This window comes from Pagrus major, chromosome 23 (assembly GCF_040436345.1).
Source record: "Pagrus major chromosome 23, Pma_NU_1.0".
NCBI lineage: Eukaryota > Metazoa > Chordata > Actinopteri > Spariformes > Sparidae > Pagrus > Pagrus major.
In genome coordinates this window covers 13,811,772-13,837,032 of record NC_133237.1, presented here as the reverse complement: position 1 = coordinate 13,837,032, position 25,261 = coordinate 13,811,772, and the positions used below count along the sequence as shown (strand labels likewise).

Here is a 25,261-nt window from a genome sequence, read left to right as displayed (position 1 = left end):
GATGATGCATAGTGGAGTGATCCGTAGTGAGTGATCTTGACGTTATGTAATCTTTGGTTCAGTGGCCTCGGACACTGCGGAGATGCGTGATGAGAAGAGACGGGTGGCGAGGAAGTGAGCGGGAAAGGGGTGGAGAGGGATGCACAACAGGAGAGCGCCCTCCCCCACCTGCAGCGATCAGGATGAATAAGTTACGCCCCTCCTGGCAGGTGTCTTTAAGGTGACCTCTCTGTCCGTATCAGGGCTGGTGTCATTTCCACTTCAATCCACTCCTAATAGTGCCTCTACAATATGTTTTATTTATTTCCATTACTAAAGTGCAGGTGAATTTCACCCAGTGATGTTCATTTGAGCAATGCAAATTATATTCCATTCCCCTCCACTGAACTGAGGCGAGGCAGAAATCTTATTTCAAAACCTGGTTATATAAAACTAATATGGACAGATCTATAATACTGTGGCTGTGCATCAAACAAGTGATAGTTACACAGTGTGTGACATGTCAGGAAAGGTATGTGGGTCGTCTAATGCAGGGGTTCTGAGCCATTTTGAGTGGCAGCACCCCAGAAAAATCCTATAAAAAAATCCCTATAATAAAGGTTTATATAAACTATAGTATAGAAGGCTAGTGTGTGGTCTACTACATCCATGCTGGACTCTTTGACTGAGGCCATGAAATTAGGAAAGGCAATTGTCTACTGGTGTTGCGCTACCACAACGTGCTTCCCCCGAGCCAGCTGCCGATGTGACCAACACTGCTGTGGCACGTGAACCTATCAAACCATTACAGGGAGTTAACACCCACCTTCAAATTGTGCTGAATCGGCTTGAAATAGAGCAGTTGTAGTCAGTCATACGGTGTGTTCTCAACAGCGTTTCTGCTGAAACAGCAGTGTGTGATGTGCGTGTTGTAGTTCAGTCCTTGTGAAAAAATAGTCGGAGCTGGAGACTGAAGGATTTTTTGCAACATGAGAAATACTGTTAGGATAGGGAAAAGGACTGAGCGTAGACTAGTAGTAGAGTCTGAGTCTCCTTTTTCAGGTTTTTATGGCTGGCTGAGCCATCAGTTCTGATGATCTATCCAATAAAAATGGTCTATGATTTGATTTTATTGCGCTGATATTGTCTATTTCTTACTACTCTTATAGATTGCCAGAGAGCTTTCAATATAATTTCAGCCATGACATTTTCTGCGTCTTCTGTCTGTGTTTTCTATAACACAGATTGCCTCTCTTTAAGATCTGTCATATCTGGTGCACACACCGCTCTGTCTCTTATCACTCCTTTTTTACATCACCGGCTCTACTCTTTCTTTCACATCGCCCGCCACAAAGTCAACCAAACTCTGAGTGTTCACATATTCCTTTTATGGCGGAGATCCTGTGGGTCATCAACACCCCTGACACAACTCAGCCCTGCAGCACAGTGTAATTTATAACAGTGTATGAGCTCCTGCACCTCTGTGCCCACCACCAGGCCTCCTGGTTGTATTTTTAATGGGGTTCTGTGATCTGTATGTTTGATATTTAGCTGTTCTCTGTTTACCATGATGCTGGTGGGTTTCATTAAGTCTGTGAGATGAAAAAGTAGATGGAAGTTGCTCTCTCAGACTGCCTGAAGGCACAATGCCACGTCGCTGTATGTGTGCGTGTTTTTTTTCTTCATCTGATGGAAGATTTTGAGTCTGCTTCTTGCAACTGTATTTATAGACATGCATGCTGTCTTTAGATCCATATGCAATATATCAACGGATGTCCTCATCCAGTATGAGATTAGGTGATTATAATCAACATGTTTTTAGGCAAGTCTTGCCACTCAGCAGCCATCTTGGCAACGCTCCTGGGCAGTTGTTTCGGGCTAACATTACCTCTATCTAAATGTATGGGGAGAAAGCCATTACTTTACTGTCAATGGTTACCGGGACATAAAAACGGCATGTATAAAATCACCGGTCAAATCTGATATCTGATCTGAGCTCACAGGTGTCCTTAACAACTCTGTAAGGACACACCCACACAGAGTTTAAAAGCCTGCAAACTCCCCTCCAGTTAGTTTGAACTGAAGAAGCCTCTTGGATGAGAGGTGAAATGTCTGCAAGAGACTGAAAAATGTCCAGTTGCCTACGATACAGCAGCATTAGAAGAAAACAAGATGTGATCACTGAGTGTAAACAACAGAGCTCACATTGTGAATGTTTTTTGAAAGATTTACAGTGCTACAGTGTAATTCATTCCATAATTGAATGTATTTGCAGGCCAAGGTTTGGTGGCATATGGTTTAACAAATTAAGCTCCGTCTTTGCCAGCGTATATGAATGTCCCTGAAAATGTTATTTTGGCCACAGTTTGTGTGCATCTGCTGTGAGAGGCTGGGTGTTTATATCTCTGTTCGCCCTCTAATGTTGAAATATTTCATCCACCATATGGGTAGATGAGATATAACAATATGGATGCATTTCACAAACATATAACAAAGTATGGTAAGAAATAACCATCAAATCACTGCTTAGTAGTACAAATAACCACGTAATGATCGTCAAATGAACTGAGACAATGATTGTGGCAATAATGTGATATTTTATTGATCCTCTTTGTGTGTTAAGTATGGTCCGCCAACGCAGATACACACACATACAGATCTCTCTCCCTCTCTGTCATTCACACACTCACAGTCCTGAAATGCACATAAACACAGGAGCCATTTGTCTCAACAGGAGCACAGTCATTTAGTCCAGAATACAGAGCGCTCACAGCAGTAATTACTCTGTCTGAGGCAGAATTTTAATTACATGTTCGCATTTGCCCAGTATTGTCTTATGTGTGTGCGTGTGTGGCTCTGTCAGGATTCTTATCTTACACTCACACTAACACACTCCTTGGCTGCAGCACAATGACCACAGCTCGTTGCCACCTGCTGTTGTGTGAGAACAGAGAGCCAGAAAGGCAGAAAGAGACACAGAGTTTGATCACAAAGGCTTAAGGCTTTCATCTTGAAATTGTATTTTACATTTTATATGTATATTAAGTTGCGGTGGCTCAGTTGTGACTCATGTGGCAACTCGCATGTTTCTGTAAAGTACTTTGTCGTTATTGTTGTCAGTGTTGTTTTGGGGAATTTTTTTGCATTTGCAATCACACTCAAATTATGAAGATGAGGATGTGAGTCATTAATTCGTATTTGTGGGGGACTACATTTTAATGTAATTGCTGCCATTACCTTGTTGAACTGATGTTGTGACATTTGTATTATGTGTATCTGCTTGTTAAACCAAACGTTTTTATCATTTTAGGAATTGCACAGTTATTCACTTAATGCGTGTAGTGGAGTGGAGTGGAGTTATGCTTCTCCAGGCTTCAGGGGGCTTGCTTGAATAATTTAATTGTAATACATGTTTGTACTCTTCTTTACCTCAGACATCCATTCCTTTTTGAGCTTTTGTTACCTATGCTGCCTTCCAAAATTGTATAATTTTCACTTGCAGTAAGTGCTGCAGCCGCCCATTGTTGCGTGCTGGGATATACTACTCCGTTGATGCAGCTCCTGTCAATGAGCTGTCATCTGTCTGCGCCCTCTCAGCAACTCAGTCGATTTGACGTATCTAAGGCTAGTGGGTCAGAATAGCCAGAAAAGCATAATGAAGAGTATGTTAGTATGAGTATTGTAACACAACCATACAGTAATACTAAGTTGCACGCTATCAGCTCCTTCCCTGCTCTCTTGATTCCTCCACTCATTACCCCACCTGTGTTTCTCCGCCTTTCTCCACCTGCACCTCATCCCCTCACTAGTTGAGTTTGTATTTAAGTCCAGTCTTTGTTGAGTTATTTGTTGTGTTTCCCTCATCCTGCTCTTGTGTCTGCCTGTTCCTCGTATTGCCGTACTTGACTCAACTTCACCAATTCATCTTCTTGCCTGCCGTCTCCTGCATTTGGGTCCACCTTAACGCTATTATCATAACTGTCCATCCAATAGTAGAATATACTGTATTCTGTACGTATGTAAAAGGAATATAAGGAAACAAGGAACAGAAACAGCTGCCTATCTGACACCTCTAAAGCCCCCAGATGAAATGTTATATCTCCTTTGTTTAATCCATACAGAAACTACAGTATCAAAATGTCATTTCGCCATTATCTGCTGGACTAAATCTTTGCTTGGAGCTGTAATGGCAAATTGTCGTTTTTGAATAGGATGAGATTTAATAGATAGCTCTAACCTGTTTCTAGTATTTGAGGCTGTTGCTTCCTATTTGACAGATACGAGAGTTGTATCAATCCTTGCATCTAATTTCTTCGCCCGAAAGCAAGTGAGCGCATTTCCCAAAATGTCCAATTATTATTTTAGATTTCTATTGTTTTTTTCTTTTTTTAAAAACCTGAAATGGGCTACTGTCCTCCACCTCCACCTGCAGCTTTTACTGCATAATACTGTAGCATTTGTGATGTAAAAACAGTAAGGAAGGAAATAAAGAGAGCAAACTCAAGGTGTTTTTTAGGTGTCATTATTTTTCTTGGGTCAGCTCGCCCTGCCAGTCTCCCCATTCAAAGCGGTCTTTTAGCTCTCAAAGCCCTGTGATAACTGGCACTAAGAGTAGCTTCATGTGTAATGATGCTCCGCCATTAGTCAATTTCAAGTTATCTGCTCACAATACGCTGAGTTGTATAAAGAGGACATAGCGGAGGAAAAAACTATCTCTGTGCTTGTGATACAGCATCTTTTCTCCTTCCTGCTAAATGCCTTGTTTGTCCTTAGAGAGAAAGAGAGATAATAAGAGATTATTCATGGCCGCTTTAATTTGAGCAAAGGCCACTTTTCCCTCCGAATCATTAGAGCAAAGATTTCAATAAAAACAGCCTCTCATTCATCATCTCTGAGGCAGACATCAGACAGGAATACAATGGCAGGCAGGCAGGCAGAACATCACAACAGCTGGCATGTTTACACAATATGTCTGAACTCTGAATGAGCCAAGGGAAATGGGCAAGATGGTGCTTAATGCTAATACATTAATGTTTCCAGCCATCAGTGTGATCAGAGTGGCACTCAGGGGTCCTCTCGAGTGGGTACTCTGCTGCCTCGATGCTTTTCATCTCGCATGGAGATTTATGTATGCTCTTCATCTTTGTTTTGCCCAAACAGGAATCTCTGGAAATGTAATTATTGATCCCTCTTTTAGCTGTCTGGATGTCATGTTCTCCCCCACTCTCAATCTCTCTCATCATCTCTGTCCCCCTGATGACACATTTCATACAGACCCTCTGAAATATTCATCAGAATAATACTGTGATGTTTTGGCTCATCACAAGGGGTGTATGAGATAATGTAAACTCATCACAGCAGTTACTGCACCTGGAAATACATAATTCACTTTTGCAAACAGTGACAAAAATGTGTTTAGTATTTTTTCCTTGTATGTCTCCTTATATACATATTATATATTGGCGCAGTTTTACACAGATGATATTGATTATGCTGTCATTGAACCCAACATGACCCATCTGTAGGCCTAGAGCAGTTTTTCTAATTGTTTAAATCTGCATTAATACATTTTTTGGCCCCTTGGGTGCACAACAAGCTGTAAACACAACATTAACATATAGAGTGCTGCACAAACAAGTCCTAAAATCCAGAAATGAGTTAACATTTATATACTTCTAGTTCCCTCGTTAACAAGTCAGTGGCTTTTCAGCGTCAGCCAATGATGTTTTCATCATGTCTCTATGTGTGTGTGTGATCACGGCAAAATTTGATCTTGGAGACACCGTTTGTTGTGGGAACTACCACAAAATCAGTTTTGAGTTCTTCGGCTGGTTTTGATATGTCTGACTGTCTGTGGAGAGATTTTTTGTCAGTGTAGACATAGTATGATAATGTACTGGGCAATAATATAGTAATGAGCCTGAATTATGAATCCTAAAAGTCCCTAAAACCTGCAGCCAACTTTAAAAGGCATGTTTTATTTAAAAGAAATTGCCAAAATTACACAATTTGTCATTGTCAGGAGCCGTAAAAACAGGATTTTTTTGTCGGAGATTCAATTTTTCAACTGTCCTTGAACTAACCGTGCACTACAAACGCTCCTGTTATTGGTCACACTTGTGGGCATGTGGAAAAATGTTGTATGTATGGATAATATATGCAACTAGAAATAAACAAAATAAAAAGAAATTCATTTTTTGATTCTATTTATTTTATTTATGGCATCATGGCTGTGTTATACTGTGCAAAAGAAAGTTGGCTAGAGGAGCGTTATCCCCCTCTTCTAGCCATGATTGTAGTGTTTCCATAGAGGTGCAGGACTTATATATTACTCTGAAAAGACAGTCAACAGTGACAAATGTGACAGGAGCAAAAAACACCAGGAAACTGTTTGGAGTTCAGAGGGTTTAAACAAAGTTGCCAGATGTGTCTGAAATAACACCAGTGAGACTGGTAAAGTTGAGAGCCATAACACCAAAACATTGTGCTGAATGATGTTGAAATGTGTTGTAAAGAAGAGGAGAACTTCAGAGTTGGTTTTGTTAGTATGAGTGACACCTTTCACATTCAGGTAATTAATTGATTCACCAGTTATACAGAATTACTGATGAGATGAAGCCGCTTTTCAAAAATATTATTTTGTCCTACTTCCTGTCCTGTCTACTACAAATCATTCATTCTGCCCGTGTGCTTTGTATGTCTGTCAGGTGTGTTTGTGTGCGACTTGAATACAGGTTCCTCATCTATTATGCCTACACTGTGAGTGGAAAAAGTATGCCAGACTCCAACAGCTGTTCAGTCAGAAACACACCGCTGTCCACATTCCAGCTGGGAATACTCTACCTCAGCCTCTTGGTCTCCTGTCATGGTGGGCAGATGGAAAAATGTAACATTGCGTTAGAAGAACTTACACCCTGAGCTTGTTTACTGGTGCACACCGGCTCTGCTTATTTCTCCGCACTAGTCGCTATCACATTTCTGTTCTCCCCATTCCTTGCTTTTTGTGAGTCACAAGTCAAGTTCCTAGGAAGTCCTTGTCCATTTTTTCCGTTAGCTTAACACCGCTATCCTTGGTTGGAGCTCTGTTTGTGTGTGTGGCAGTTGAGTCCTACATGAACTCTTGGCATTCCAGCAGCGCGGCATAAGTCACCGTCAGGGCCGGATCGATTTCCTCAGGCCCGGAAATAGGCCTACAAGCAGTCGGAAATCTCTGTCCTCCCTCCAGCGCTTGCCGTTTTCCGAATGTATGGAAAATAGTTTCCAAGTGACGCCCGAGTCCAGCCTGTCAGCTCCACCAAAAGTGACATTGTCATTGGGCCAAGTGGGTCAGTCAGTGACAGTTAGTGAAAGATGTGTGTGCTGACTGATGAGTCACAAGGGGCCGTGGGATGGGGTCACTTAACTGGCTACTGGTGCTGCTGTTACTATTGTTGTGCTGCCCGGTCATGACCTTATATGAGGTCTTTGTCACTATGCTGCAGACAGCTTCTAATCCCACAGCCTCCCAGGTGTCATGCAGCGAGAGTGGTAATCCTGGTATTTTCCTCTCTGTGTTTATTTTGATGGCTGCTGTTGAGTTAACAGCAAGAGTGTATTGTTTCCATTTGGAGTTTCAGAACTGTACCCTAACAATGTTAATATGTCTACCCCCAAATGTCACCCATGTTTGAAAAGGACAATTGATCTAATATCAGGATCTTTTGCGTGTTTGTTTGTCTCCTGTCTCCTGTCTTTCAGTACCGGATTGGCCAGCTGTATATGATCAGTAAACACAGTCATGAGCAGAGTGAACGTGGGGAAGGGGTGGAGGTGGTCCAGAACGAGCCGTATGAGGACCCCGAGCACGGATCAGGCCAGTTCACAGAGAAACGAATCTACCTCAACAAGTGAGTGCCTTGTTACATATGTTCAGTTTAATGAAGTAGATAAAAACGTAATAAATAATGGAACTATTTTAATTAGTTTATCAAAGTAAAGTTACTTATATTTTATCCCTTTTTGATTGATGTTTCACGGAAAACACTGCTCCTTAAACGCCTCATCAGTAGTCCTGCCTTTAATTCTGTGACTTTGTGACATCACACTACGTCACCATGTCACACATTTACATAATTAATACCTAGCAGCAAGTTTGGCTTATAAGAATTGATTTAGACCTCCTTCTCTGTTGCGGTGCTGGCTCAGGTGTGTGTGAGCTGACCAATCAGAGGAGACTAGGTATTTAGGAGGGGGGCCTTAAAGAGACAGGAGCCAAAACAGAGCGTGGGGAAACAGTATGAGGAAACTAATGCGTTTTTTTGAGCACTAAAGCATTTAAACCCGTTCTAATAGTAATGCAAAATAAAACTGTGAACCTGAAATGGGCATAATATGTCTCCTTTAATAAAAACGTAATTATGTAGCATGTTACTAGTTACATGTAAGTGGTTACTTCTCAACACTGATTATTTACATTAGGTATAAATGTGTGTTTTGTATAATACTCCAATCGCAAAAGGAGAAAACTGTCTGTTTATTGGCTAGCTTCAAAGAAACATCAAAGCTGAAGACTGTATTTTATTCTTATATTTCATCTCACTCTAATAATCCTCAGCAGTCTGTCACGAGTCACTGCCCATCAGGCTGCTGACTACAAAGCTTCAAGGAGAGATCCAACAAAGAAAAGATGATGTGATTTGCTGCATAGCTGTCACTGACACTCATTGTTCCTGCAATCCTCGGTGGTAAAACAAAGATTAGACATAGGTTTAGGTGTCAAATGATGCGTTCATGTCGTCATCTATAAGCTGTCTTATTAATATAAATAGCTGAGTATGTATAGGTCATGCTGATTATAACAAATGTAGATTTCAGATATCATCAGGGTTTGTGTTTGTGTTTCAGGTAAAGGTTCAGGTTTCAGTAAAAATATAGTTAGGTGTCTGTTTTCATCTCCCCAAGCCTATTATTCAGCTCAGACTGGCCTTGAGCTTTTATAAACTTGATAAGTATGAAATTGAGTTCATGATTTTCTCTTGTGTGTGTTCTCTTCTATGAGGATTACAATTGAATTAGCAGCAGTGTGCAGTCTGAAGTGTCATCTCCTCAGCCTCATTTGTGAATGCACTCTGAATGCAACACACACCTGCAACATTTCATCCGTGCAGCGGAAACAAAATGTTGTGCACATTTGTACAAAGATATGACAGACACTCGACCTTTTCATTGAGAACAGTGATGAGGTGAAGCCAGGTGAAAGCCTGGTTCTGCAGCTTATTGATTTCCTTATTAAATGTGTAACGATTGCGAAGACTGAGATAGACAAACAGAACAGATGAGCTGGAGAAGATTTTTAAAGCTTTGAGGATGGTTGAAATATGGATTTTAAAGAAGAGTCTGTAAGTTAACATCAGGGATTTATTGTTGATATTTCGCACACTCAGCGGCCACTTTATTAGGTAAACCTGGACAATCTATCACAGTCCAACAGCAACATGTAAAACCGAGTGCACTCCACCATCTTCAGACTTTATGGCCATACGGACTTCAAATGATTTACCGGTTCTTTTTTCAATTAATTGTGGTTCTCTTTTCAATTTACTTTTCTTTATCTCAGCTGTTTTATGTGCATTAGTCAGTGCATGGCTTACTTCCACAGCAATAATTCAGTTAGCTCATGGCCAGTCATATACTGCAGGCCTATCATCGCCCGGTCAATGCGTTCAATAAATCCACACCAGGAGCACAAATCCATCAATTCAACCAACTCTTATCAAAGTAATGTAATTTGAAACTATTGATTTCCATGGACAGATCGGAGCACAGGGTCAGCTGCGGTGCACTTGAGCTGCTATGGATTCAGAGTCTCTCTAGAGAACATGCTGACATGGACAGCTGAACCAAGGCAGGACACGTGGATATGAAGGCCTCAATGAACGGAGGGTTTCACTTCACAGTTTAGTCCTGCAGGGCAACACAGAGTTCAAACTGACTGAACTCACTGCGTTGTTTCCAGGACTTTTCAGGACCATCATGCTGTCAGATAAAAATCTGACAACAAACAGTGGTGATGAGGCTCTTATGTTTACAGGAAAACAACCCAAGAGACCAAATGGGTCTCACTGCAATTTCAGACATTGAAAACCATGTTTTTTATGATCCAAGCTTCATCAGGTAGGGTTCATGTTCCACGATTGAATGACAAAACATGGTGTTTAATAAAGATGATGAATAGCTCTCCTGGTAAAGTGCATGCCTCCTGCAGACTAATGAGGTTGAGGTGCGGGGTTCAAATCCACCCTGTACTGCATAGCTGCATGGAGAAAAACTTGCCAATCATAAACACTTTATTTTTGAACCACAAGAAGTTCTTTAAACGTCTGTCACTGAAGTTGAAAAGATGTCTAAAATTACATTTAGTAAAACCTTTGAACTCTTTAAGGATGTCACTAGTGAACATTGAAAAGACGTCTAAAAAAGATATCACAAAATTTTCATTCCGGCTCTCCACTGGACGTCTTTTCAATGTTGTCAAAGACGTTGGAAAGACGTCTTTTGGATATGTTTTTGCTCAGTGGGATTAAGCTGATAGTGGCTTTCTGAATCCGACTGGCAACTAAGAATGATCTGCCTTTTGCAGTCTGGGCCTCCAAACTCTGGGGCCTCAGAGATCATTGCGATAAAAGAGAAGGCGCACATGTTCAGTGGACTAAAAATTAGTTTGCAAATCCAAACACGCTGCGGCACATTGTTTATGAGGCTCATCACAGACTTGGACACATATGCATCTCATACCCCCTACATAACCAGCAAGAAAATCACTTGCATCAAGTCTCGGCCAAAGTTTGTCCACCATAGGGTTAAATTTAGCAAATCAGATATTTCAAGTGAAAAAAAAGAAAAAAATAGTTTCAATAATTATAATGTTTATGCTTTTTATTTTTTTAACTAGAAATGCTCTTTAATCCAGAATTATAAACTGTTTTTCATGATGTGATCACATTTCATGGTTTGGCACCCCCAGCTTAGCGATGAGATCATTTCCACATCAAAGTAAGGTTTCATAAATAACACATGGTTTTCTGCCCAAGTTATACTTAAGATAAAAAAATTAAATCTGACGTATAAATGAGGCCCCTGAAATGATTCACCTGCTGAAACTAGGTTTTCTAAATCTATTTCTCCTTTTCAATCTCTTCTTAAACTCAAACTGAAGAGTGGTTATGCCCATTTGTTTCACAGTATTTCTGCAGAATTTAATTTACACGTCCTCTTCTGGTGTGATAAGATGACTGATAAGATACAATCAACGACTGTCAAAGACAACTGGGGCACTCATTCCCAAAAGCAAGACAATGAGACGAAGAGAGAGCCACATGGAGAAAGTGAGAGGCAGAGAGGGTGAGGTCCTGTGGCCAGAAGTGACAAGTAAAAGTGGGCCTTTGGGAAATGTGAAGTGTCACTGACAAACTCAGAGGAGCGGATAGTTTAGTGCCTGTGTGTGTGTGTGTGTGTGTGTGTGTGTGTGTGTGTGTGTGTGTGTGTGTGTGTGTGTGTGTGTGTGTGTGTGTGTGTGTGTGTGTGGCAGATGAGGTCAGTTTAAGTGACAGATAATTTAAGCAGTCGCTGTCGGACTGCCTGCCTCTCCACCCACAAACCACCTGTTGCCATGTTATAGCTGCAGTCTGTATTTAAGGCAGTGTGAGGACATGTGACCAGTCGGCTGTGTGTGGACTCTCCCCTGGCTGTTTGACAGTCTACTGGAGAGAGACCAGAGGGGAGCGTCCGTCTCAGGTCCCAGTGGTCCGTACTGACTCTCAGTGTAATCTCCATATTCAATTACAGCTGGCAGACACAGAATAAGAAGGGAAGAGGGTGATAATATGCGAGTGAAATTAATCAATGGCTAGTTTAAAAGAGAATTATCCTGAAAGTGAAATTTGCTGCAACATAATGATGGCTTTGTGTCCAATTACTGTGCTATTTACCGTGCGCGGTTGGCTGATAATCAGTTTGCAGATGTCTGGATCAAAGATTAGTCTCCACTAACTTATTCTCTCTGTTTCCAATCATCTGGACTTATTGTTCTATTGTTAAAATTATCAAAGTTTCAACGGAAAATCTGAGTTTTCCGCCTTGTAATAATGTGTATTTCTCAGATCTGTGGCTTGGCAATTTTCCCTCCAGCTAACAAAGCTTTGGCCCCAGTTGTTCCCTTTCCTCAGTAATCATTTACATTTTGATTGGACGCCCAATAAGGTGCTCGGCCTCTTGGCTGCAACTGCCAGAATTTAGAATCCATTTGTGCCGAGTAATAACCGGCTCTCTGTATTTTCCACCCTCCGTGTCCCTCTCTGCATCTATCACAGTGCAAGATCCACTGCAGGGTGCAGGGTGTAATCAGTGTAATCAACTTCCATAGGGGCCATCATGGCTGCCTTGCATGGCCTCCATTATCGCTCCACGCAGTTGGATGCTTGTCATTGCCTTTTGTGGGTGGTCAGAAAAAAAAAGTTGGGGATTACTTTGACTGTACATCAGCTATTTGTCCCATCTGTCCTCTAACTTTTATGCCTGTCTTTCTGCTTCTTCTCTTTCACTTTACAAATCAATCCACTCTCTCTGTGTTTCAGCAAGCTTCCCAGTTGGGCCAGAGCAGTGGTCCCTAAAATTTTCTACGTCACAGAGAAGGCTTGGAACTATTACCCGTACACTATCACAGGTAATGCTTTAATTACTCGAAGTGTTCATGTGTGTGTTTTCATTTGGCCCCCTTTAATTACTTACAAAACATTATATTATGTAACAAAAATTAACATTGGTTTCAAAAAGTAGAACACCACTGTCTAAGGATCCCCCTCTGTAATAACATGGCTTCAGACTCCCATTTTCTGCAGCCTTCTACAAACATTGCTCTGTTCACCTGCAATTACATTGGATCACTTGGAGGGCAACCGCACATGGAAGCAATATTCTGTCAAAAACAGTCCATAATGAGCAGAGGTGAGGGAGGGACAGAGGGATGGTGGAAAGGACAGGCAGGTTTTACTGGAAGATAATTTGCATCACTATCGCTGCTGGAACATTTAAAGGAGACCTATTATGCGTTTTCTTTTTTTTCCTTTCCATCAGTGATTTATATACTGTAGGTTCTTGTGCATGTAAAAGATCTTGAATGTTAAAAAAGTCAAAGTCCGCACCAACAGAAGCTCCTCTCTCCCACAGGAAACACTGCTACTGAAACGCCACGTCAGTAGCCCTGCCTTTAATTCTGTGACTTTATGACATCGCACTACATCACCATGTCACACATTTGCATAAGTTATGCCTAACAGCTAGTTTGATCATTTGATTTAGGACAGCTTCTCTGTAGTTCTGTAGGTCAGGCGTGTATGAGCTGACCAATCAGAGGAAACTGGGTATTTAGGGGGGGGCCTTAAAGTGACAGGGGCGTTTTACACAGACGGGGAATACAATGCTGCTGCACCGGACAGTGTGAGAAAATTGATGTGTTTTTGAGCATTAAAGCATGTAAACCTATTCAAGTAGTAATGCAAAATCAAACTATGAACCTGAAAACGAGCATCATATGTCTCCTTTAAAACGAACGCTGTGATTCTCACAGTTACTACAGCGGCAACTTAAGTATGAACAGAACCCTGTGCATAACAGTTTCTTATTAAGTGTCCCACTCGTGTTATGCAACACCACTCACAGCGTGAAAAGTCTGGGTGATGTGTTACATAAGATGTGACTGAACCTGTTATCTGCAGCTCTTCATGTGTTATTATGGCACACTGAATACACCTGACACTTTAAGTGGTGTTTTCATCATCTGGAACTGCCAGGATGAAATATCCTTAAGGATTGAAGGTTCCACAACAAAGCTGACACAAACATGCTGTCACTGTTTGTGAATGTGTCAGACAGCTGTTTTGTTATTCTTCAGTCATCCTAACTATGTTGTGTAGAGAGATTGCTGTTTCATCTAGAGTGCCATCATACAGTCTGTCAGAAACTTTTGCAAAGTTTGTGACAAAGTTTCAGCAAAAGCAGAACTGCTTTATGACTTTTTACAATTGGTAGCACACACTTCTCTGTACTAACTACTTCCCTTTTCCAAACTGTTCAGACAGTTCTCTTTACCAACCTGTCGCTCAGCACAACAGTCATATATCCAGAAGCACTAATGCAACCAAAACAAAAGTCGCTTATTATGCAATGGCCTATGCTGCAAGATGCATAATAATCTGAAATTAAGATAATTTAGCTATAGATGACACATAAACAGCAATGCTTGTACCCTGTCTGCTGTATTTGGCCACAGTTTCTCATCCACATCGTCCATTATGTCCTCTCTTACAAACCACCTGAGAGACAATATTTTTGCATACCTGAACCATCTCAGGCAATCTTCTGCATATACTGTATGGCCGGGCATCCAGGATTCATTGTGTACAAGAAGGACATCTGATCGTGTGGCTGGTGGTCATGAATCTTCCACCTCTGTGAGGACAAGAATTCCCCTTTGGGATTGAGGACCCTCTGTGGAGCCTCTCTGTGTCTGGCTGAAAAACTCACTTCTTGCCCTTTTACAGAAAATATATGGCATGAAATTGAAAAGCATCTCCTGCGTGGATGCTGTGCTGAAATGGGAATTAGCTGTGGTTGGTTGTGTCTTTATTACATGCTAGGTTTTGAGCATAAATGATACGGCTGTTACAATACCATGAAATAGGGAAGTCAATGGTTAACCATTAATCGGTTTCACCATTTATCGGTTAACCACAGAGTGACTTTCTCGACTGCACAATAGTAAAAAAAAGTCTGCGGATATCACATAGCATGCATGCATATGACAAACACTTGTGACCAAACATTCCCTCAGTAGGACCATGCGCATGTAAAAACAATCACTGTCACACAGACGCAAACAATAAGAATGTGTCATAACAGAATAGTCTCCTCCCATGTGCTTTCTGTGAGATTGAAGTGCTATTGCTGAAGCTTAATGGTCCTGTCTCCATTTTGAACTAAATTGTTTTTTCTTCTCAAATCTCTTCTTGTCTCTCTGTTTCATTTCCTTGTTGTCTTCTGCCTGTCCTCCCCCCATCTCACATCTCCTATTTCTGTCCGTTGTACTGATGGCCTCTGCTGGGAATATGGTTAGAGTACACGGTGAGTAGTTTCAGTATGTGTGCATCCATGGACGTGTTTCACACAAAATCACACATACAAAGAAACACTTGATCCAAAAGCTGACATGTGAATCTTTGTGGTAGAGGTTAAGGTGAGAGTAGATACACACTTCCTGAAAGCTGCTACCACAGGATGGTGAACCCTGTCTCCAGCAGGAATTCATGGTCACTTGAACTGTGACATACCAATGTCCTGCTGCACCATCTGTCACACTGTGAACATCTGCAACTGTATTAGCTGTGCATCAGTGTATCATGAACCAATCTCTTGCAATACACAAGCCATTAGCTGTTTCCTTCTTTTGATTAATTTAACTTTCTTAGAACTTTCTGGCAGTTTCATAAAATAAATATTAGATTTAAGTCACATTAAACACATTATTGCATGAATAGTAGTGTCAAAATATCAATATATAACTGATGACTGCTATTTTAGATTTTTTTTATTTAATATTGTGACACAACTGCCTTGTATGTTTGTCTTGTAACAGAATGTTTGCACCATCATCATTGTCAAAATATTGTTTCATTAAATTTCCACCCCTAATATGTGTGTGTGTGTGTGTGTGTGTGTGTGTGTGTGTGTGTGTGTGTGTGTGTGTGTGTGTGTGTGTGTGTGTGACAGAGCGAGAGAGACATGTTGGTGACATTATGCAAATATTGTTCTGACCTTCATTCATCAGATTGTGCTCACATCCCATGAAGTCTAATTCAACAGAAACAACATCTTGTCTCAGATTTTAACATTTTCCACACAGTGACATTTAAATCCCCATCCATTAATTCCCAACAGAATGTTTTATTTTTTCCTCTTAATTTTGCATTTTGTGTCGTACATACAGTTATTATGTTCAGTCAACAAAAAACAGTAACCACGGCCAGTAATCAGTATCAGCTAGTCAGAGTCACGGTGGCAGCCGGCGAAGGAATATAACCTTGATGTTCTTCGAATCTTAAGGTCTTCCCAGGCCAAGTGGTATATGTAATGTCAGCCATGGGGTCGCCTCCCAGTTGGATATGCCTGGAATAATTCTTCAAGGAGGTGCCAAGAATGAATCCTGATCAGAATGCTGATCAGCTGACTGTTTTTCAAGCAAAGGAGCACCCGTTCTACACTAAGCTCCTTCAAGATATCTGAGCTCCGCACCTTGTCCCCAAGAGAATCGCATTTCAGCTGCATGCATCTGAAATTAAATTGAGCTCCTGACCATAGTTGAAGCTGGAAAAGCAAAATCGACTTCCAAGAGCTTCACCTTCAGGCCAGATCTTTTCTTCACCAATTGTCTGATGCAACACCTGCAGCCCTGCTGCACCAATCCTCCTGTCAATACCAACTAATCAAGCGAATTTCCCCTTTAAAACCATTAAGAAACCCCACAGCTCTCAACAGAAATAACTATTTAATTGACTGTCACTGAGAAAAAGCACTAATGATTGGCTCTGGGACACTAGAGGAACATTAGCCTGCCCACCTTATGTCTAAAGCAGCAAGGAAACATCAATGAAGCACCAATAAAATCAGCAGCCGGCTGATCTTTTCCCTTGAAACCACACAGATACATGGAGCATCTGGATGTTTGAGGTCATACCAAGTGATGTGAAAGTAACTTTTTCTGACTTCATTCTGAAAATGAGTCTCCCTTTCTTGGAAAAATGCTGTAGCTGTACAAAGCCGCTAACAGCATTCTCAAATTAGCAATCATGGGGATTTTGATAAGAGCCTCTGACGAGACAGAGATCCACTTGTAGGTTAAACAAATATTTATAGTCTGTGTGGATGGTGCTTGTGTAGTCACGCAGCCTCGTGGGACTGATTCAGCTTTGGAGCAATTTGTTATGATTAGCCCAAGGTGGGTGGTGATGATGATGCAAAAGACGAGGATAATGATTGGCAGTGGCAATGACAGTCACTTTGTTATTCTAAGAGGTAGAGGTGCTGCAAAGTCATGTCATGCTCTGATTTTTATCAGTCTATTAGTACAGCTTACTACTGAATAGATTTTCCTCTGCAAACTCCCCAACAGCAGGCTGACGTTTTTTGACTTTTTGTGAAATAACTTTTGGATAGATTGCCGTGAAGTTTGGTAAACCCATTCTTAATTCACCCCCTCAGGGTGAATTTAAATCACTTTAGCGATCATATGAGCTCCATCATTAGGTCAAAATTTTGATTGGTCTAATACAGTGATTTATAACCAGCTGCTTAAAGCTGTTGTGCTTTATTTTTATTAAAATGAGTGTTAAATAGCTCTATATGTCAGAACAGACAACTCAATAAAGAGGCAGTCCTGTCTGCTCGTCAACGTGCAGAGAGCAGGATCCTCCTGTTTGCTGCTATGTCTGGAGATTACCACTGCGCATTCATGCGGTGACGTAGAGAGGAGGGAGGGGACTGCTAATTGCAAAACGAAGAGGAAGTTAGCTAAAACGACAGCAATGTTTACGGCAGCTTTAACATCAGCTGGTTAGCTTTGGCACTGTGAACATGTCAGCATGCCGACTTCAGTTTTTGACTCATAGCAAGGCTGTGTGTAAATCCAGCATCACAGAGACACGAGAGTGGCTTTAGACACTTCGTGGGTAGTAGTGCTCTAATGAGACTTACAGTTGGTATTTCATCCTTCAACTTTTGTAAGGAAAGCTGAAGTAAAAATGATAACAGATTAAAGGAATTTAAAGGTCCTAGGGCAGTATGTGAAAAATAATGTGTTTTTTAACACTTAAGCCTGTTAAGCCTACATTTTCTGGTAGACATCTAAAAATAAAATTATGAACCTAAAACAGAGTATAGTATGAGAACTTTAAGATTTATACTTTTATTTTGAATTAGTTTATATATATTGAAGTTCCTGAACAATAAGGAATATGATAAGGAAATGAATGACAAAGAGTCAATGATAATGTCAAATAAAAGTGACTGACATTATCGGATCGAGGTTCATGTGCTCATTCTCTTCACATGCCACTTTTCCTGATGTCTCACTCAAACACTCACAAGGTCAGTAAGACTGACAGGCAGCACTGAGTTACTGCACTATAATTACAGTACAATACAATCCTTCTGTTTCCTTTTCTTTCTGTCTTCACACACACACACCAATGGATTCAGCATGTATCCACCATGAAATCCCAGCATCAAGCCCTATAGCCCCTCTGTCATCCATCGTGTTGTCTCTGTTCCACTGTGCCATACATAAACACACACACATTCAGACACACCGGCTTGTACATCAACAGCTTATGTAACCAGTATTCCACTCTTTGGTTGTATAATGATTGGTGGTGTTAAGCTTTAATTAAATCAAACTGTTGTGTTTGAGAGCCGATGAACAAAAGTCATCATGGCTAGATGCAATAAAGTATGCGTGTGTGTGTGTGTGTGTGTGTGGTGATGTAGAAAGAGAGCGTGTGCGCTGCAGTTGTAAATCTACACAGTGAGAGAATAATCGTTATTGCTCATCTGGTTTGGTTTGGGCAATAAAACCCAGATGTAGAGACACACAGTTGGTCTCACATCTCGTCCTGTGGATCAGTTGACAGAAATATTTTACCTTCTTAAACCATAGCTGTGTCATCATCATCTGACAAAGTTGACACCGTGCACATCGATTTCTCACCGTCTTCTCTTGTCCACCCCCTCCAGTGCTCCTTCCTGCCCAAGTTTTCCATCCACATAGAGACCAAATACGAGGACAACAAAGGGAGCAACGATAATGTGAGTAGAGCTCAGGGTGTCGTGTGGGTAGATCTGACAGGAAAAGAGGGGCTCTTAACATGGCTCTCCAACATTTGGCCTGTTTTTTAAGCATTGCACGTTTGTCTATTTCTTTTTTTCTTCCCTTATTCTTCTCACTTCTCACGCCTCGAAATAAGACCTGATGAATTCTCTTTGTCCGAGGGTTATTGCATCATTGTGCCATCTCTGAATTGTGAGATTTTGCTCATAAATCAGTCTTTTTATTAGACGAAGGACATGGATTAGCACTCATTAAACTATGTCCTCAATTTTTTCGGACAGAGTGAGTGAGTCCTTCTGTAATATTGGTATTTTTGCCTTAGATAAATTACCTGTATTGCTATCTTGAAGGGCAAGTTGGAGCCCTTTAACAGCTTGTAAAACCCAACTCACATGCACTAACATGCACACGCATCCAGCCCGCCTACCAAAACAAAGAACAGAGAAGCTTGGGTAACAACACACATAGTAAGTGTGACTTTATTCTCTGTTCAGGATGCCATTACTCCACTATATCTGAATACAGCAAATAGTTGTTTGCTGCTAAGTTATGTTTAAAATCTCAAATATAGAACCTTCAATAATTCATGTAATAATAAAGACAAAAGATGAGGAACAAACACTGTACATGAAAAGAGTCAGTGTTGACTTTCTCCTACAGCAACATGACAAGCTATACTTGTTTTTGTTGAGTCGTTCTTTACAGTTTAAAGTGCTTGCTCTCCACCTTTCCTTCAGTACAACTTGAAAAATAGTGGCAGTATGGGTAAGACTGAAGGTTACACAATACTGCCTCGATCAATACTGTAGGTGAAAACTAAAAGCTGCAGCACCACTTACTGGTGGCTCATGGGAGTTGCAGACGGTCACAGACGACCATGATTTTACATCTGAAACGGACCGTTCTGTTCTCAAACACACACTTTACCCCACCGCCTTCACCATACGTACAGTCTTTCTTCTTTCTTCCTCATCTCTTCTATTAACCTTTTCATTCCTCTCTTTGCCTTTTCTACGTTGCGCTACATAAAAGTTTGAAGGATGTAACTGACGCAGGAGGGGTGAAATTGTTCTGAATGGAGCATATAACCAACTGAAACCGCTTTCCTGTTCCTGTGTGAGTCAGACACAGGAAGAAATCACTGACCACACGGTGTGTCACTGACTGTGTGAGTCACATTAATCCCTGCAGTTTGTTTAGGGTTTTGTCACCTTCTGTAAAGCCAGAGGGAAGGAAAGAAGCTCCGTACGACTAAGAGGATATTATCTTATTGTCAGAAAGTGTCGTACCCAGTGACGGGGGAAATCACAGCACATCATCCCACAGCATTTGTCAGTGCATCATTGATTAACTGTCCTCCTCACACATTGAACTGTTTCCTGTTCCTCAGATCTTTGGCAGCGAGCCCAGAGAAGAAGAAACAGAGGTTTGGTTTGTGGACATCGCCTATGATGAGATCCCTGAGCGTCACTACAAGGAGTCAGAGGTGATGGGAGTCAAGTCGCTGACCTCAGGACACACTGTTTATGTCTGTATGTGTGTGAATGTCAGAGATAAAAGGAAGGTGGGAAGAGGGATGAAAAGAGAAGAATAGAGGAGAGCCTATGGAGATGGACATAGACGCATGTGAGCAGATTAACAGAATAGTGTGTTATCTTTCTCGAGCAGCGCCGGCTCATTTTTTACCACCAGCTGGCCATCTGCCTCCTCAGAGTGATGGAAATGCATGTTTGTGCATGGGGGAGGTGATGGACATTAGCTGTGGTGATTTGACATTTGTATGCATGTGTGTGCACACCCGTCTATCAGGGTGCGATGGTGATAAAAAGCTGAGCTATTAATAGTCAGAGGGGTCATGGTGTCACTGCAGTGGTGTTTTATTATTGACACCCACACGTACACACTCTCACGCACACACACATATACACACCTCCCAACAGGCTTTACGGTCTTCTGCTTTTATCCGCTCAGATCTAAAAATAGCACAGAGATGCTGTCCAGAGCTAAAAGTGGAAGTCACATTGCCGACATAAACATCATTGGATTTTAAAGACAGATGGGTTTTGGATGCACCAGAGTCTCACCTGATACTAAACCACTGAGACCAGTGACACACATGAATGAACCAGTTACCAGCATCTACAGACACCTCAACAGCATCACTGCATTTATAGCATGTGTTGTGCTTTTGCTGTATGTACTTGAAACTTAAGAAAAGATAATGATCGCAGACATTCTTGCTCCATACAATTTCCAGGCTCATTGTATGATAATAATGATAATAATAATAATAGAAAAAATAATAATAAATGTCAACTTAATAGCACCTTTCAAACACAAAAGGCAGCTTAAAGTGTCTCATAAGGTGTGTGTATCTGTGTCAATGACTTGGGTCAATCACAACACTCAGCACTCACCAGACACTCTGGTTCACTCTCTTCTTTTTACCCTCTCTTCTTGTGTAGTAAAGTAACATTTGCCCTCCAGATCCAGTCAGCAGTACATAAAAACCCACAATGGAGGTCACCTTCACGGATCACTGCTGCAGTCAGGTTGATAAATCCACTTTTTAATCCCAACAGTTTAAAAGTAGTTTCTGAGCTCTCCTCCCGTCTGTCAGAATCTGATGTGACTCGGGGTGTTTATTCCTCCAGAAGGTCTGGCTCTGACTCTCTTCTTTAGAGAAAAATCAGCATTTTTAAAAAAAAAATGCTGATTTGTTTTATTGCCAAAAGTTAGATGAGTAGATCAATATTGCTCTTGTGTCTGTACACAAAATATGAGGCTACAGCCAGCTGCCAGTGAGCTTGAACTTACACACACACTGACAGACATAAAGCAGAAGTCCAACACAAACTCATCTGTTTTGCTGATACTGAGTGCCAGGTGACTGTTGTTGCACCAGGTGACGAAGCTCCTCTGCACCCCTGCTGGAATCATACATGTCAATATAGTAATAACCTCCACTTAACTACACAACTTCCTTTTATTACATTTCTTCAATCTGGACGGACATGGATGTAAACTGCAACCTCACTGGTATGCATTTCTCCAAACCGCTGTGCATCTTGGTCTTATTTTTTAATCTACAGATGTAATTTGTGGTGATACTTTCTTTGCCGTCTTTATCACAGTAAAATACCACTTTTAACACCATATAACAGCATATAGAGAAAATCGCTCAGTAAATCTGGAGGACATTAAGGTAAAATACTAGTTGAAAAGGAAAAGCGCTCATTAAAATTTCTCTCCCTCTTTGTCTGCCAAGAAACTTTGTGACACATTTTATGTGCAAATTCAACAGGCCTCTTCCACCTCCACTCCCGAGTGCTTTCCCAGTAGAGTTGTGTATCACCCCCGCACACACTCACAATCAGACACATGACCCTAAGACAAATGAGCACTGCAGTATAATTAGTCTATAGGGAGCAGTGATTAATGCACATAAAGCTTGTGATTAGGGAGCCCTGCTGTGAAGCCTGGCTGCACTCTGCATGAGGCTTGTAATGAGTGCAGGTGATCCTGTCCTATAGGCAGGTGTGTTGGAGTGTGTGTGTATGTGTGAGAAAGACAGAAAGAGATAAATGACTGGAAACAACATTTTAATTAGATATTAGTTGAAAAACAGTTTAAGAGGATGTTTGGCCTTCCACTTTTGCAGACATGCTCATGCAAATCTTGTCCTCCTGAAGAAGAATTTCTTATGTTCCTCATGCCTCATCACCTTATAGGACCTGAGGTGTTTTAAGTCAAAGAAGACTAACCGAGGCCTCCTGCAGGAAGGATGGATCGACACCCAAGATCCCATCATGTGCTCCTACAAACTTGTCACAGTCAAGTTTGAAGTCTGGGGCCTGCAAACACGTGTAGAGCAGTTTGTGCACAAGGTAAGAACAGAGAAGTTTTTGTGTGATTTGTTTTCTTTTGTGTGTGTATGTGTCTCAGAAATAATGCTTTTCCCTACTCAGACAAACTTTTTGACCCGTGTAGATGGATGTCAGAGCCAGAGGCATTTCATTTTCTGCTCTTAAAACATGTGACAAACAACCAGTTGGCTGTGGACCAATGTTCTATAATCGCCCTCTACAATATCTGCCCCATTCGCTTGCTGCAGATTGCCTTGCACCACCTCCCTTTACCTGTGCTGCACAGTTTAAACTTCATATCTCCTATTTCCCAAATCCCTTTCACCGCTACAGCCTCTGTCCCTGGGGTGAACTGTCCCTGTCCTCTCCTTGCCAGAGGCACACACATACAGGCAGGATCATTACTCACTCAGTACCACCAGGAGTGACTCATATTTATCAGTCCTCCAGGGGTGAACGGAAACATTTAGAACTTAAAAATGTTATTAAAACTCTCTACAGCCGTCAAAGTTGACTCATTCTGATTCACATCCTCTCTCTTTGAACTTCCTCCCTGCGTCCTTCTGTCTTCATCTTTGTTCCTTCTGTGATCTCACCTCCTTTTCTCTCTCTTTTTTTCTAATTCTGCTCAGGTGATTCGAGATGTCCTGCTTTTAGGACACAGGCAGGCCTTTGCCTGGGTGGATGAGTGGATTGGTAAGTTTATTAGAGATGGCAGTGCTCATGAAACACGGGCATTTTTTTGTGTGAAGAAAGTGACTCATCTCAAGATTGCAGTTTGATATAGTGGCAAAGCCCTGATCATTTCTGTAGATTGCTCCAGGGACAAATGGATGTTTAGGCAGGCAGCCAATTTGAATGACTCCAATTCAAAGAATACCTCATAGAAAGCATTACAAAACGTTACAGCTAACTTTGTCTCACTCAGAAATTGAACAATCCAATCAGTTTGTCAAGTGTAATGCCTCCATCCCAACAGACATGACCATGGAGGAAGTCAGGGAGTACGAGCGTGCCACACAAGAAGCCACCAACCTGAAGATTGGCACCTTCCCCCCTACCATCTCCATCTCAGAGACGCCCCTGCCATCCAGCACCCGCAGCGGCCCTAACAGCGCCCCGTCCACCCCCCTCTCCACAGAAGCCCCCGAGTTCCTGTCAGTGCCAAAAGAGCGTCCCAGGAAGAAATCTGCTCCCGAGACCTTGACCCTGCCTGATCCGGGCCGCAGGGATTCAATCTTCAAACTGCCCAGCTTTTTCTCCTGGAACTCCAGTCCGCAGCCAGAATGAGAGCGGGGCTGTGCCACTGGTGAACCCCCTCGACCTGTGGATGAGTGGAGGATGCCTGCCCAGCACATCCCACAATTCCCCCCTCAGCTAGCTGAAGTGAAGGAGACTTTTCGCTGTCCAGCTGATTCCAGCCCCTTCAGCAGACTCGCCGGTGTTACAGCAAAGCCAACAGCTCCCAGACTGCCTTTACAGGTACAAACAGGCAGCCTGATCTCCACAGTTAAAAGTCCTGCGAGGTGTAAAGGTTTAGTGCGTCCCATTGAGAGTTTAAGCAGCTGGAGGCTCCTCATTCTTGTCTCCTCCTCAGAAAACAGACAGCCAGCACCATGCGTCAGACAGTTTGGAGTCCAATTAGTCAGATTGAGTGTAGCGTACAGTACATTCCTGAAAATGATTTATCCCACAGAGCATCACCTTACTTTCATCCAAGCTCAGGGTGTGTTGACAAGATATGTTGAGATTTAGTCACTGCACATGAACTTGTAGAGAATGCGTTTATATTTCTGCTTTACCTTTAAGCATCAGAGTCTCTGGCTTTGGTAACTGGACCTTGTGGTTTGACATATCTATTTGTGTGGTTGGGGACTATTTTGACAGATCCTTGTTGGCCACTGTATCAGTTGAGTATTATGGTTCTCACAGTAAGGTGTCAGGTAATTGTGTATTCTTGTATATACTGTATGAACATTATTTAACCAGTAAAATGTCAATACTTCTAAAAGAATATCATATCCAGTGATGATGCTGCTATGAAATTGCTATTGTGTATTTTAAAGGACAGGACACTCAACCTTATTTAAGTGTTTGTTTATTATAGTGAGTTCTGTCAGCCTCAGTGTCTGTAAATTAATTCTGTAACTGCATGATTTTGACTCCAGAGGCGGCTTTTAAATATTTGTGAATTTAATGTTCTCTATGTTTTCTTTGTTATCTCGGCCTCATACTTGATGTTGTGTTTCAACTGAGTTTTTACAGACCGGTCATGTGGTTTGCATGTTGTTTTGCTGCTTTGTGCATTTCAACTGTATTAATTTTTTAGTTATACTGTTGATGGGTTTTGTATTCAGTAAATGAAATTAAAACATGTTGCATCCATAATTGTATGAGCAGTCTTTGTTAATACCATTTATTTGAATGGAATACACCAATAATCTAAAGTAGTTGAGAAGATGAGAGTATTTGTTGAAATGTAACATATATGAAGTGCTTTCAG

At 41.5% G+C, this 25,261-nt stretch overlaps 1 protein-coding gene across 1 annotated transcript; it reads left to right on the top strand.

The window, feature by feature from the left end:
* Positions 1-7,424: 7,424 nt before the first annotated feature.
* On the top strand, positions 7,425-25,075 carry pitpnc1a (phosphatidylinositol transfer protein cytoplasmic 1a). The gene is made up of 9 exons (XM_073494990.1): positions 7,425-7,487; positions 7,717-7,865; positions 12,591-12,679; positions 15,128-15,135; positions 18,799-18,870; positions 20,283-20,378; positions 22,624-22,779; positions 23,391-23,454; positions 23,738-25,075. The coding sequence occupies exons 1-9, from the start codon at positions 7,425-7,427 to the stop codon at positions 24,046-24,048; spliced, it is 1,008 nt and encodes a 335-aa protein (XP_073351091.1). The 3' UTR covers positions 24,049-25,075.
* The last annotated feature ends 186 nt before the right edge of the window (positions 25,076-25,261 follow it).